The 14,704-nt window shown below is 41.6% G+C and overlaps 1 protein-coding gene across 1 annotated transcript in view; it reads left to right on the top strand.

Moving 5' to 3' along the window:
- Positions 1 to 1,753: 1,753 nt before the first annotated feature.
- LOC101902253 (ATP-binding cassette sub-family C member 4-like) overlaps positions 1,754 to 14,704 on the top strand; it is a gene marked incomplete at its 5' end in the record, with an annotated part of 31,725 nt that continues 18,774 nt past the window's right edge. The window contains 5 exons of the mRNA XM_024989189.2: positions 1,754 to 1,907; positions 9,328 to 9,447; positions 10,735 to 10,845; positions 11,838 to 11,938; positions 12,998 to 13,189. Coding sequence (XP_024844957.2) covers positions 1,754 to 1,907; positions 9,328 to 9,447; positions 10,735 to 10,845; positions 11,838 to 11,938; positions 12,998 to 13,189 — 678 coding nt within the window. The remainder of the gene's footprint in view (positions 1,908 to 9,327; positions 9,448 to 10,734; positions 10,846 to 11,837; positions 11,939 to 12,997; positions 13,190 to 14,704) is intronic.

Raw genomic sequence — 14,704 nt, 5'->3', positions numbered from 1 at the left:
GGCAGCAAGTTTAAGTATGTCCTAATGGTTTTCGTGATGTAGACTCTGGCTCCATGGCTCAGGCTTTGTGGTTCCATCAAGCTCCTTTTCCTTTCTCTCTGCCTCAGTCCGTTTCCCATCTGTAAAATCGAGATAAGACTATTACTTGATTGGGCTATTGTGAGGGGTAATAAATTAATACATGTCAAGTACTAAATGTGTAGCCCTGTACAGAGTCAGCACTCAGTAAATGTTAACTATGGATAGAAACCAGGAAAGAAAAATTTCAACTTCAAAAGTCACATTTGTACTTTTTACTCCTTTACTGGACACTAACTTTGTAATTAACCACTTTCTTTATACCTACCTGTGTAACTGAGGCTTCTGGTTTGCTCATCTGTGATGCCTGATCGTTCATATCTAGTAATACCTACTGAAAGTGAAAGAGGAGAGTAAAAAAGTTGGCTTAAAGCTAAACATTCAGAAAACAAAGATCATGGCATCTGGTCCCATCATTTCATGGGAAATAGATGGGGAAACAGTAGAAACAGTGTCAGACTTTATTTTTTTGGGCTCCAAAATCACTGCAGATGGTGATTGCAGCCATGGAATTAAAAGACACTTACTCCTTGGAAGGAAAGTTATGACCAACCTAGATAGCATATTCAAAAGCAGAGACATTACTTTGCCAACAAAGGTCCATCTAGTAAAGGGTATAGTTTTTCCTGTGGTCATGTATGGATGTAAGAGTTGGACGGTGAAGAAAGCTGAGTGCTGAAGAATTGATACTTTTGAACTGTGGTGTTGGAGAAGACTCTTGGGAGTCCCTTGGACTGCAAGGAGTTCCAACCAGTCCATCCTAAAGGAGATCAGTCCTGGGTGTTCATTGAAAGGACTGATGCTAAAGCTGAAACTCCAATACTTTAGCCACCTCATGCAAAGAGTTGACTCATTGTAAAAGACCCTGATGCTGGGAGGGATGGGGGCAGGCAGAAGAAGGGGACGACAGAGGATGAGATGGCTGGATGGCATCACTGATTCGATGGACATGGATTTGAGTGGACTCCGGGAGTTGGTGATGGACAGGGAGGCGTGGTATGCTGCAATTCATGGGGTTGCAAAGAGTCAGAGATGACTGAGTGCGCCTGAACTGAACTGAACTGAATACCTACTGACTCATGATAGTTTAGGGTTCCAAGTCCTAGTCTCTCTGAACCTCAAATATTCCTCATCTATTAAAATTAGTAATTCCTACCTTATAGGAATTAGGCTACTAAGTGTATTAAAAGAGCGAATACACTAGAAGGTTCTTAAGGTATTTGGCACACAGCAATCATAGAATAGAGCTTCCCCAGGTGGCTAGTGATAAAGAATTCACCTGCCAGTGTAGGAGATGCAGGAGGCATGGATTAATTCTTTGGTCGGCGAAGATCCCCTGGAGGAGGAGATGGAAACCCACTCCAGTATTATTGCCTGGAAAATTGCCTGGAAAATGCCTGGAGAGAGGTGCCTGGAGGGCTGCGGTACATGCAATTGCAAAGAGTCGGACACGATTCTTTGTCGGACATGACTAAGAGCACACACACAAAATCTTGCAATAAATATCATTAGAACCACCTATATTTTATTTGTTTGGATTGGCAAAGCTTGCTGTACTATTTCAATACATCTTTTAAGAAAAGAAGTTTAATCCCAACAAAAATAGTCCATTAAAGTTTGTTCTTGAAAAGAATCCTTGATAAAGAGGCCCCTGTATCTGTTTTCACTCTTCCAGACATTTCTACAAGTGATTGGTGTGGTGGTTGTGGTGGTGGTGGTGATTCCTTGGATTGCTATACCTGTGGATTCCCCTTGGCATCAATTTTCTTTAATTCTTCGGCGATATTTCTTAGAGACATCACGAGATGTGAAACGCCTGGAATGTTCAAGTGAGTACTGGGACTCTCAGGCTGGGATGGCAATGCAGGTTGGCTGCAATTTATACCATAATTAACCACACCCCTGAAATCCTGCAGAATATATCTTTTGGAATTTCTCCCTAAGTCAGCATTAGGTATTTGTATATTATGGGACCTGGGAGTCAGTATGACCCTTAAGCCAAGTTGAGCTGGTGACAGGTCAGCTGCAGCTTTGCATTTTTAACACAAGGACGAATATGAAGCACCATGAGGAGAGGGGCCATTTCTGTCTTGTTCATGACCATACTTCCTAACACAGAACAGCCATCTAGTAAACAGTTTTCCAAAAAATAATATGTTTCATCATGTTGGGTACTATTGTATAAGGAAAATAGAAATTTTTCTTCCCTTGAAGTTACTAGAAATGACAAGTAAAGGAAAATATTAAGGAAAGGAGGCATCAGGAAATGTACTCATATGTCAGAGGTGATATTTTTAGAAAATACACTCTTTCACATACTCCTAAAATGGTAAGTAAGTTGTAGTTGTTAAGTGTATTGATAAGATAAGCCCTGTTTTCTCCAGGTTTGCTTTTTATCATCACCAGTATTTGAGATGATGTCACACTATGGTAACCCCTCCCCAAGACTGTTCATATAAATGATGCTGGAAAAAATCCCTTTAAGAGGACCCAGGAGGCAGATCTGTTTAGTAGTTTTAATTTATTACTTTTATTTTATCACTCCATTCAGCTTCCTAGTTTTAGAATAATGGGGAACATTATTTTATGATTAATCATTCTGTTCTTCAGGTAATCACAGAGGATGAAATAATTCAGAATTTATCTCATCATTAATGCACAGACATATTTAATCAATATTAAAACAAAAAATTATAATGAAAGGATAATTGCTAAGTATTTTTAAAGAAGGTATAAGGACATCAGACAGAAAGTAAAGGAAGAAGATGTTTGTATCAAAAACCTTAAACATGGACACTTCAGATCAGTTCAGTTCAATCGAATCACTCAGTTGTGTCTGACTTTTCGCAACCTCATGAATCACAGCACGCCAGGCCTACCTGTCCATCACCAACTCCCGGAGTTCCCTCAGACTCACGTCCATCGAGTCAGTGATGCCATCCAGCCATTTCATCCTCTGTCATCCCCTTCTCCTCCTGCCCCAAATCCCTCCCAGCATCAGAGTCTTTTCCAATGAGTCAACTCTTCGCATGGGGTGGCCAAAGTACTGGAGTTTCAGCTTCAGCATCATTCCCTCCAAAGAAATCCCAGGGGTGATCTCCTTCAGAATGGACTGGTTGGATCTCCTTGCACTCCAAGGGACTCTCAAGAGTCTTCTCCAATACCAACAGTTCAAAAGCATCAATTCTTCGGCACTCAGCCTTCTTCATAGTCCAACTCTCACATCCATACATGACCACAGCAAAAACCATAGCCTTGACTAGACGGACCTTTGTTGGTAAAGTAATGTCTCTGCTTTTGAATATGCTATCTAGGTTGGTCATACCTTTCCTTCCAAGGAGTAAGCGTCTTTTAATTTCATGGCTGCAGTCACCATCTGCAGTGATTTTGGAGCCCCCCAAAAATAAAGTCTGACACTGTTTCCACTGTTTCCCCATCTATTTCCCATGGAGTGATGGGACCGGATGCCATGATCTTTGTTTTCTGAATGTTGAGCTTTAAGCCAACTTTTTCACTCTCCACTTTCACTTTCATCAAGAGGCTTTTGAGTTCCTCTTCACTTTCTGCCATAAGGGTGGTGTCATCTGCATATCTGAGGTTACTGTTATTTCTCCTGGCATTCTTGATTCCAGCTTTTGTTTCTTCCAGTCCAGCGTTTCTCAATGATGTACTCTGCATATAAGTTAAATAAGCAGGATGATAAAATACAGCCCTTGATGTACTCCTTTTCCTATTTGGAACCAGTCTGTGTTCCATGTCCAGTTCTAACTGTTGCTTCCTGACCTGCATACAGATTTCTCAAGAGGTAGATCAGGTGGTCTGGTATTCCCATCTCTTGAAGAATTTTCCACAGTTTCTTGTGATCCACACAGTCAAAGGCTTTGGCATAGTCAATAAAGCAGAAATAGATGTTTTTTCTGGAACTCTCTTGCTTTTTTGATGATCCAGCGGATGTTGGCAATTTGATCTCTGGTTCCTCTGCCTTTTCTAAAACCAGCTTGAACATCTGGAAGTTCACGGTACACGTATTACTGAAGCCTGGCTTGGAGAATTTGAGCATTACTTTACTAGCGTGTGAGATTAGTGCAATTGTGCGGTAGTTTGAGCATTCTTTGGCATTGCCTTTCTTTGGGATTGGAATGAAAACTGATTTTTCCAGTCCTGTGGCCACTGCTGAGTTTTCCAAATTTGCTGGCATATTGAGTGCAGCACTTTCATGGCATCATCTTTCAGGATTTGAAATAGCTCAACTGGAATTGTATCACCTCCATTAGCTTTGTTTGTAGTGATGCTTTCTAAGGCCCACTTGACTTCATATTCCAGGATGTCTGGCTCTAGGTGAGTGATCACACCATCGTGATTATCTGGGTCGTGAAGATCTTTTTTGTACAGTTCTTCTGTGTATTCTTGCCACCTCTTCTTAATATCTTCTGCTTCTGTTAGGTCCATACCATTTCTGTCCTTTATCGAGCTCATCTTTGCATGAAATGTCCCCTTGGTATCTCTAATTTTCTTGAAGAGATCTCTAGTCTTTCCCATTCTGTTGTTTTCCTCTATTTCTTTGCATTGATCACTTAAGAAGGCTTTCTTATTTCTTCTTGCTAGTCTTTGGAACTCTGAATTCAGATGCTTATATCTTTCCTTTTCTCCTTTGCTTTTTGCTTCCCTTCTTTTCACAGCTATTTGTAAAGCCTCCCCAGACAGCCATTTTGCTTTTTTGCATTTGTTTTCCATGGAGATGGTCTTGATCCCTGTCTCCTGTACAATGTCACGAACCTCATTCCATAGTTCATCAGGCACTCTATCTATCAGATCCAGGCCCTTAAATCTATTTCTCACTTCCACTGTATAATCATAAGGCATTTGATTTAGGTCATACCTGAATGGTCTAGTGGTTTTCCCTACTTTCTTCAATTTCAGTCTGAATTTGGCAATAAGGAGTTCATGATCTGAGCCACAGTCAGCTCCTGGTCTTCTTTTTGTTGACTGTATAGAGCTTCTCCATCTTTGACTGCAAAGAATATAATCAATCTGATTTCGGTGTTGACCATCTGGTGATGTCAATGTGTAGAGTCTTCTCTTGTGTTGTTGGAAGAGGGTGTTTGCTTTACTGCAAGTTAATACCAACTTAACTTTCTAGAAACCAAGCGAAGAAGAGAAACATATTGAACTTCATTGTTCTCTGTATCTGCTAAGTGGAAAAATCTAAGTTAATCAAGACAAAGGAGTTTTTGGTGGTGAAATTTGTGTTTCACTTTAAATAATAAACTCTTGAGAGGCATTCATCCTATGTATTTGTATAAAGTACAGTTGGTGTCATAAAAAGCTATAGAAAAATTTTCAGTCAAGAGAAGCAGCTCAACTCCCATGAGGTCTGGGTTTTGTGAGGTGTTTGATTGGATTATGGAGCAATAGAGCTCAGATGTGTGTGATATTTTGCTGATGTGATTTGGTAGGATGGTAGGACCTGGGAAAACAGGATAGAAGTGATGAGCTCCATTCAGTCTTTTGTGTAGACAGGACTTCGATCATTTTATGATTTGAAGTCAGTCATGAAATGGAGTCATTCAACAGTCTTGTTCAAAGGAGGTTGTTCCATTCAAAGAGAGATTGTTCCAGAAGGAAGGTTTTTCAGAGATTTTTTGGCTGGAACATGGGCCACTTCCCATCCACATGGAAGTGGAGAGAAGGGCACCTTCTGAGGCCTTTTTCAAAAACAGTGCAGGATTTCACCTGGAAAGTCTGAGAACTTTTTGGCCCCATCCCTGTGGAGTATTTAGATTTTTTGCAACCAAGTAGGCTGCAACAATGTTAGACAGTAAATTCAATCCAAATACCCCTCCTCCACATCCCAGGTAACCAAATGAAATGGGCTGTTGATTAGAACTCTTTATGTTCTCTCTCCAGGTTGTGGGTCTGTGCCATAAATAATAATACCACTTTTTTTCTATGCAGTAACTAATAGTATATATTAAGGCCACTGCTGGAGCCACCAGCAAAAAGGATCACTATAACCAGAAGGCATAAGCCTACTTCATTCCTGTGCTCTGAAAAACTGCTAAAATCCCGAGGTTTATATTCAGATCCAACTGCCTACCTTTGTGGAGCATTATGTTGACTTTTGTCCTCTTAGTGACAAATCTGCAGCTGATCATAGTGGTTTTTAATTTTTATAGAACTGAGCATAACCAAGATGCAAAACCAGGATGGCATTTGGTTGCATTTCTCTAGCCAAACCTATTCATTTGGCAGTGCCTGAGTTATGAATCTGTACCAAATCCTATCTGTAAAGATTCCATGATCAACTAGCAATGTCTTCCAGGGACATTGGTGAGGGAGGTTTAGCACATGTGCCACATATATTCAGACCACGGATCCTCAAGTCTGCTGTTTTAAGGCATTCTCATGCCGGATTCCCTGGGACTTTATTCAACCTAAGGTGCTTAGTATGCTGCTGCTGCTGCTGCTAAGTCGCTTCAGTCGTGTCCGACTCTGTGCAACCCCATGGACTGCAGCCTACCAGGCTACTCTGTCCATGGGATTTCCCAGGCAAGAGTACTGGAGTGGGGTGCCATTGCATTCTCCGGCTTAGTATGGTGTATGGTAATGGCTAAGGCTGTTGGATGTTAGCTAAGTAAGATTTGAGGGTTTTCTGAAGGTAAACAAAGTCTGGAGAAAAGTGCATTTAGTCACGTATGGACATCCTTAACCCTGATTATTCTCCCTCTGAGACACTGCTGTTATGATTAAAGGCACAGCCTTGGAAATAAGACAGAATTGGGTCTGACACTCAGCTCTATCACTTAGGTGAGTTAATTTACTTAATCTTTGGCAGGAAGTACTCTTAATTCCTCAGCCTGGTTTTCCCTCTGACACAGGTATACTAATACATGCCCCCTGGGGCTCTCTGGATTTCTTAAATTGAAGCTTGTAAAATACTTGCTGTGCTGTGCTGTGCTTAGTTGCTCAGTCATGTTGACTCTTTGTGACCCCATAGACTGTATCCCACGAAGCTCCTCTGTCCATGGGGATTCTAGGCAAGAATACTGGAGTGGGTTGCCATGCCCTCTTCCAGGGGATCTTCCCAACCCATGGATTGAACCAACATTTCCTGCCTTACAGGTGGATTCTTTACCATCTGAGCCACCAGGGAAGCCCATGAATACTGGAGCAGGTAGCCTATCCATTCTCCAGGGGATCTTCACAACCCAAGAATTGAAACAGGGTCTCTTGCATTGCAGGCAGATTTTTTACCAGCTGAGCTACCAGGAAAGCCCCAAAATACTTGCTAGTGACTACCAAAGGCACCAGAATTTTGAACATGAGGGTATTTAAAAAACTGTATTTATTTGTTTTTGGCTGGCATGCTGTGATTCATGGGGTTGCAAAGAGTCTGACACGACTGAGAGACTGAACTGAACTGAACTGAAATCTTCATTGCTATGCGGGCTTTTCTCTAGTTGTGGTATGCGGGCTTCTCACTGTAATGGCTTCTTTTGTTTCAGAGCACAGGCTCTATGGGGCTTGGGCTTCCAGCTTGTGGGTTCAGTACCTGTGGCTCCCAGGCTCTAGAGCACAGGTTCAATAATTATTGTGCAACAGTTTAGTTACTCTTTGGCATATGGGATCTTCCCAGATCAGGGATTGAGCCCTTGTCTCCTACACTGGCAGCCAGATTCTCATCCACAGAGCCACCAGTGAAGTCCAAATGTGAAGGAATTAAGAACATAGTAACAACTGGCAGTTTCCACATAGATAAATGATAAGCTGCAGCAAGGCTGCCACCCTGGGGTTTTTTCATGTGGTTCCCTGCCCCCACTCCTCCCCCCCCCACACACACACACCCCAGGGAAGATCTGCAGTCTAGGTGGAACATGTCCCCAAGTGTCCTCAGGGTTGTGGAGACACAGCCGTATGTCATGTAAACTGTAGGGTTACACGTGCCTATGACTTCTGACTGATGTCATGGCTGTTATATAGTGTGCTTCAGGATTGTGGTCTCAGTCTTTATGGGGAAAAGGGTGTTATGTTGGGCAAGGTAAGACCAGAGCCTTAGCATCCCCTCTCCTCATGTACTAGTTAATTTTCTTTGCAGACCCTCCAGTTCCCTCATTCTGGCATCCTGCTCACCCGTAGTGGGGTTTTAAAGAAACAGGACAGATTTTTCACAGGTCAGCTTTCCCTCTGGCCCACTCTAACTCTTGGGCATGAGGTGAGGTAGGTGATGGGATGTTTGGTTCCCTGGGGTTCAAGGCTGAGATGACATCTGGTTTCTAAAGTCGACCCTGCCCTCCATCCCCCCTGGAGAGAATCAGCTGCACTTTGATCTCCTGGTCAGGGAAGCAGGTGCAGGAGGCCACGCTGAAGAGTTTGTTCCAGGAGTCTCCCTGGGGGAACAGGCACATCTACTTCCTGCTCAGAAGCCTTGTCTGTGATGAATAGTGTTGACGTCACATTTGCTCTGGAAGTCACAGCCTGCTTCTAGTGAGTTTTCTGTGTTCTCTGAAGCTGGACTCTTGACATCCTCCTGACAGTGTGATGGGCCTGAAATTCACCTATGTCATCACTGTGAGCCCCTGCTTCCAGAATAATTGAGTTCTGGGATCTGGTTGGGACACCTGCTGGGAATGCAGAAAAGGCCTGAAGAGAGTTCCTAGCCTTTGTTATTTGGAGCATGAGCTCAGTCTTAAAAGTGCTGTTAAAAGTTCATATTGCTATTTTAAAAGTGTAAAGTTAAAGCTAAAATAAATACAATTAAGTGTTACTCAATAGAATAAGGGCTTCCCAAGTGGTACCAGTGGTAAAGAAGTCACCTACCAATGCAGGAGACTAAAGAGATGCTGGTTTGATCCCTGGGTCAGGGAGATGCCCTGGAGGGGGGCATGGCAATCCACTCCAGTATTCTTGCCTAGAGAATCCGATGTACAGAGGAACCTGGTGGGTGAGTCCATAGGGTCGTGAAGAGTCAGACACAATTGAAGAGACTTAACATGCATGCACAAAGATAGACTCAAAGAGAATCTTTCATTTCTAGGTCATTAAGGTGAAGCTTGACGTGAGCAGGAGTTTGAGTGGCACATGGAGAATTCTCTCCAGAAAGGGCGTCATCGCTTCTCCCCCAGGCAACCCAACCAGGAATTCCACTGTGCTGTTTGGCAGAACGTGCAAACACAGCACACGGAAGGCAATGGGTTTCCTTGCATCCAGCCTCCCTGACTCTCTGTCATGTGTCTGCCTCTGCTTCCCCAGCACGGAGCCCAGTGTTTTCCCACTTAGCATCTTCTCTCCAAGGACTCTGGACCATCCGGGCATACAAAGCTGAGCAGAAGTTTCAGGAACTGTTCGACTCACACCAGGACTTGCATTCAGGTCTGTGAGTTTCTGGAGATGATTTCAAAGGATGAGATGTGCTGTCGTCTGAGGCTTGACCTCCCTTTTGGGTGGTCTTGCTGGCCAGCACCTCTCTCTGTGCCACCCCACGTCCCCCTCTGCACACCTGCCTCCCCCACCCCTTCCTCTCAGCATCCCCTCTGCGTGCCTGTCTTCCCTCTTCTCCCTAGCCCGACTTCCATTGTCCTTCCATCATGGTGTCCTATGGCTTTCTGTCCCTTTAGGACAGGAGTCAGTATACTTTTTGTTTTTCAAACAACAGATAGTAAATATTTTAGATGTTGTGTGCCATTCTATCGCTATTGTAACTTATCAACTTTGCTGTTGTAGCACAAAAACAGGCAAAGATAATACATCGGCAAAAGCACATGACTGTGTTCCAATAAAACTTTATTTACAAAAGCAGGTGATGGCCATTCTTGGCCCACAGGCTATAGTTTGTCAACTCTCTTTTCAGGGCATGCAGGGCAGCAGATTTGGTTGAGGTAAATCATTACCTAATTAACAGATTTTTAACTCACTTGGTTTATATTATTCCGAGTATTGGTAATATTTTTCCCTAGGTAGAAATTTCAGAATTCCCTCTAGATCTGTAAAACCCTGGTCCATCTCTCCAGTCTTTATTGTATCTTAAAGATAAAATGGCATTTTGAAAGTCACATGCAAATCCAGTTAGCTCATGGTTGTATAGACGCTGGCTCCTAAGAATAAACACTGTGCAGGGCCCTGTAGTAAGGTGGAGGTGCTGAAAACAGCATGTGAGCTGTGCTCTCTGCTGTCACAAAGCTGGAAACAGTTGGCCCTGAGAGAGGATGAGCCTCACATCGAGGCCTAGCACTGTAGGAAATGCACCAATTTGACCATTTTTCCATTTTCTCCATTGTGATCATATTACTGTTTATAACCTGTGAGTTGAATTTTTTTCTTATTGAAGTATAGTTGATAAACAGTAGTATGTTAGTTTCAGATGTACAGCAAAATGATTCAGTTTTATATGTGTACTTTTTCAGATAATTTTCCATCATAAATTATTACAAACTATTGAATATAGTTCCACATAGTCCCTGGCTTGATTCTTCTGTGTCCCATGTTATCTGGTATCAAAACAGCTTTTTGGAACCTTCATGTTCCTTGGGTGTATAACTTTGCCATCCTACTTTGTGCAAATATCTTTTGTAGCTCAACTGAGAAAAATGTTCTTGTTCAAAGCCGTTAACATGGTTTTTCTAATTTATTCATTATGCTTATTATGGTTCACAAATCCAGAGGCCTGGTTCTTGCTTTTGACTATAACCCGATGGTTCTCTTTGCGTCTGGATATCATCTATTTTATCTTCATTTGTCTTGTTGACTTTGGGTCCCTGCTTCTTGTACAAAGTAAGTATGGGTGTAAATAACTATTTATGGTGTGATTAAAATTTATAGCTGTATTTACAGTTATTATATTAAACTGTTGCCACCTTGTCTAACAAGTACAGTTTGATTCTAATGAATTGTATTAAAGCATTTGCAGCATGTGATTCCACAGTGTGGCCTGTTTAGAGGGGTTATTTGGGTCTTGATGGGACCTTTTATTCTTTTCTCTTTCTTTGAATGAGTTGATGTCTACTCAGTGATAGCAAGCTGACCTTAGAAACTTTCCTGGTAGTGTTTAGTAGTTGGATGGAGAGAACCAAATTCCCCACAAAGATTTTTGTCCAACTTAGGACTTTATTTATTTTTTTTTTTTTCAACTTAGGACTTTAGACTTTGGCTTTAGGGCTACTGTGGTCTCTTGGTTGTAGGTGCTTGGTGCACTGGGATGAGAAAGATTCTCTGTAGCAAAGGATACCATCCTCATCGCTGTGTGGGTACCAGATGAGCAGGTCTTGGGGTATATGGCATGAATTTACCAGCCCTAAATATTCTATAAGAGTAATATTGAATCACAGTATTTAATATGGAACAATGAGAATGGTATTTTAGTTTTAAAAGCACTGGCTTTTAGAAACCATTGCCTTGTTTTTCATGGTTTCCAACTATGGCTGTGTTGGACATAGAAAGTGAAATTGCTTGATTGTTCTTGAAACCACAATGACAAAAGTCTTAATAATAACATTATTCCTCATTGTCTACTGTATATTGACAATGTTGAGATTAAGTTCATTTAAGAGTCTTTCTGAATTCATAGTGGTTTTAATTTTTTGGGAGGGAGGTTTTAATTGTATTGTGGACTCAATCAAATGATAGTAAAAGCATAAGTAATATTGTCATTATATGTTAATGATTTAAATATTATAAAGGAGTTATCTTAATAAAGTGATAGAAGGAACTGGCCTCAAGGTCAAAAACAGGACTGACTTTTTTCCCCCCTCTTCTTCCTCATTTAGCTTTGAGTTTTGGGCAGGTTGGCCTGATACTGTCCTATGCCCTCAACGTCATGGTGGTGTTCCCGTGGTGCATCAGGCTAAGTGTTGAAGTTGAGCATATGGTGATGTTTATCTTAACATTCTTAACCTTGTACTACTTCTTGCCATTAAAAAGTGTAAAAGGAATTCTTATGTAAAATATTAAAACTTGTTTTTACATCTAGCTCACAGAGTTTTTTATATCATCCTCCATCTGTTTAAAGCTAATGTAAAAAAATATATCTTTTACTCAGTCTTATGTGTGCCATGTCAGCAGGTTTTTATTCATCACCAACTGTCTTCAACTGTAATAAATGTCTCTGTAGGAGGGAGGTTCTGTAATCTTGGAGAGAATATAAACCAGTTTGGGGGGAGGTTGTTTATTATGGTTTTAACTGGTAATTCCTCATTATTGGTAAATGAAGAATTCAATATTTTGTAGTTCTTTGTTTAATTGATAGATATCTGTCCCCGCCTCATTTTAGCATTTATTCTTGTTTGTATTAAACACCTGAATGTACTGGTATCCCTCCTTTTTTGGTAGAATAAGCCACCTTTCTGAATGTGCTATCAACGATGTCAAGTTATTTTTGTTTAGGAGGCCTTGGTCAGTATTTAAATTATATTCTCCTTTGAGTATTGCATATTGTCCCAAAGAGAGAAAAACAATAAAAATGCAATATTTGCATTTCTCTCTTCTAATAGAGTAGAAAGTGAGAAATTATTAAAATGAGGTTTGATGACCATCGAGTTCTACTCCTCTGTAACACGTGGCCCTTTTATAACCACTGATTAGTGTTCATAAGTATTCTTTTCTTTGACAAAATTCTTTTTATTCAGATGTGTAAAGTGAATAAATAAAATCTTTGCATTCATTTATCTAATTCTTTTAGTTTTAGTATAATACTGAAGGAAGCAGCCCTAAGTGAAACTGTTACAGGATGATGAATAAGTTTGCAAATCATCAAAGGAGTCATCACACTCCTACTTCAGTCCTTCGCAGATGCTAAGACCTAGAATATTCTTAACCATATAAAAAGCAGATATAAAGATATAAAAACAGAACACCTTATTTACAGTCTCTGAACATCCATAAATAAAGCCCTCTGCTCCTAACCAACATGATGTCATCTATGTTTCAGATGATTTCAGTAGAAAGGGTGATAGAATATACAGAGCTTGAGCAAGAAGCACCCTGGGAACTCGAGTTTCGTCCACCACCAGACTGGCCCAACAATGGAATGATTGCCTTGAGCAATGTGAACTTCAAGTACAGCTCAGATGGGCCTCTGGTATTGAAGGATCTGACAACAGACATTAAACCAGGAGAAAAGGTTTGTTTAAGCCATTTGCCTGTTTAAAATTCAGCTGAAGATTTAGTGCCACATCTGCTGTTGACTTTCTTGTGTGTGTTGGGGGGACTCTTTGTTCTTCATGGGTGCAGATTAGATCAGTGACATCACAGGTGAATCTCTCTTGAAAACTGACCAGGGGATGGGGATCCCAGTATTTCTTTCCCTGTGTTGTGAACTCCCTCATGGTGGTTGGTGGGTCCTGAGCTCCTGAACTATAATTTAGCCTGACCCAGGACACTATATTGACACCTGATTATTCACGTGGATTCTGAGAAGTCAGTCTTGACTCACTGTCTCTGACTCTCCAATATCTCCTTTTTCCCCATCCATTCTTCTTTGTATTTCTGAAATCTTTTCTTCCTCTGATGCTCTTCAGTTATGGCCTCCTCCTCTGTCCTTTGACCCTTCCCATAGACTTGTCCTCCATTAACCCACACTCGACTGTCATCCTCCTGCCCTGCACCCACAGACTGCTTATTTCTGAAGCACAGATCTGATCCTTACTGGACTGGGCAAGCTGCTGTTGGAACCATAGGGCAGTCCTAGATCCATTCTAGCATGGATTGTGTGGCCAGCTCAGAGCCAGTAGAGAAGAGTCCAGAATCATGATTCAGTCAGGGGTGAAAAACCAGAGCCCTCCATGGAGGCAGAGTCCGGAGACTCACTCAGAGTTGATGAAAGCAAACTGAAAGTAAAGGGAAGATTCCAGGTGGAAGATGGCGGAAAGGTTTGTGACCTGGTCCTGTCAGCACCCATGTCTGCAAGTTGTGTCCCTTTCCCATGCAGCTTGAGGCCCTCAGCTGGGGACCAGGGCAGAGTCTTGAAGAACAGACTAATCCAGAACAGACAAGGCAGTAGGCATCTCTTCCCCACCTACCTCTCCAGCCTCAAGTCCTCATGTTCACACACTCCCCAACACTCTGGTTGTGTGTAGATTCTCCTAAAGTACTGCACCCTCCCTGCTTCAAGTGTGCACACACAGCCCTCTCTCCTTCAGAGACCCTTCCCCTCTGTCATCTTCTAGTTAAAGCCTCCTCATTTTCTGAGTTAATTCTAATGTGTCTGCTTCCCAATTCCTCCTAATGTTGTATACCCTTAAGACAGCATTTATCGTACATGTGTGCTTATAAGTATCCTTCAACAGATGAATAGATAAATAAAATGTTACTCACTCACTCTCCCAGCCAGCAGCCCCTCAGCACCCTCTATGTGCCCTGTAGAATGCCATTTTCTAGGTAACAGAGCTAAAAAGAAGATTCTCCCTGATCCTTACAATGTAATATTATTCAGCCTTAAAAAAGAAGGAATTTCTGACCCATGGATAAACCTTGAGTACATCATATTAAATGAAATATGCCAGACACAAAAGAAAAAATACTATATAATTCCACTTTTATGGTGTTCCTAGAGTAGTCAAATTCTTAAAGACAGAAAGTAGAATGATGGTCACCAAGGACAGGGGGATGGAAAGTAGGGAGTTATTGTTTAATGAGT

The sequence above is a fragment of the Bos taurus genome, unplaced genomic scaffold (genome assembly GCF_002263795.3).
Source record: "Bos taurus isolate L1 Dominette 01449 registration number 42190680 breed Hereford unplaced genomic scaffold, ARS-UCD2.0 Leftover_ScbfJmS_406, whole genome shotgun sequence".
Lineage (NCBI taxonomy): Eukaryota > Metazoa > Chordata > Mammalia > Artiodactyla > Bovidae > Bos > Bos taurus.
This window is presented reverse-complemented; position numbering and strand designations above follow the sequence as displayed.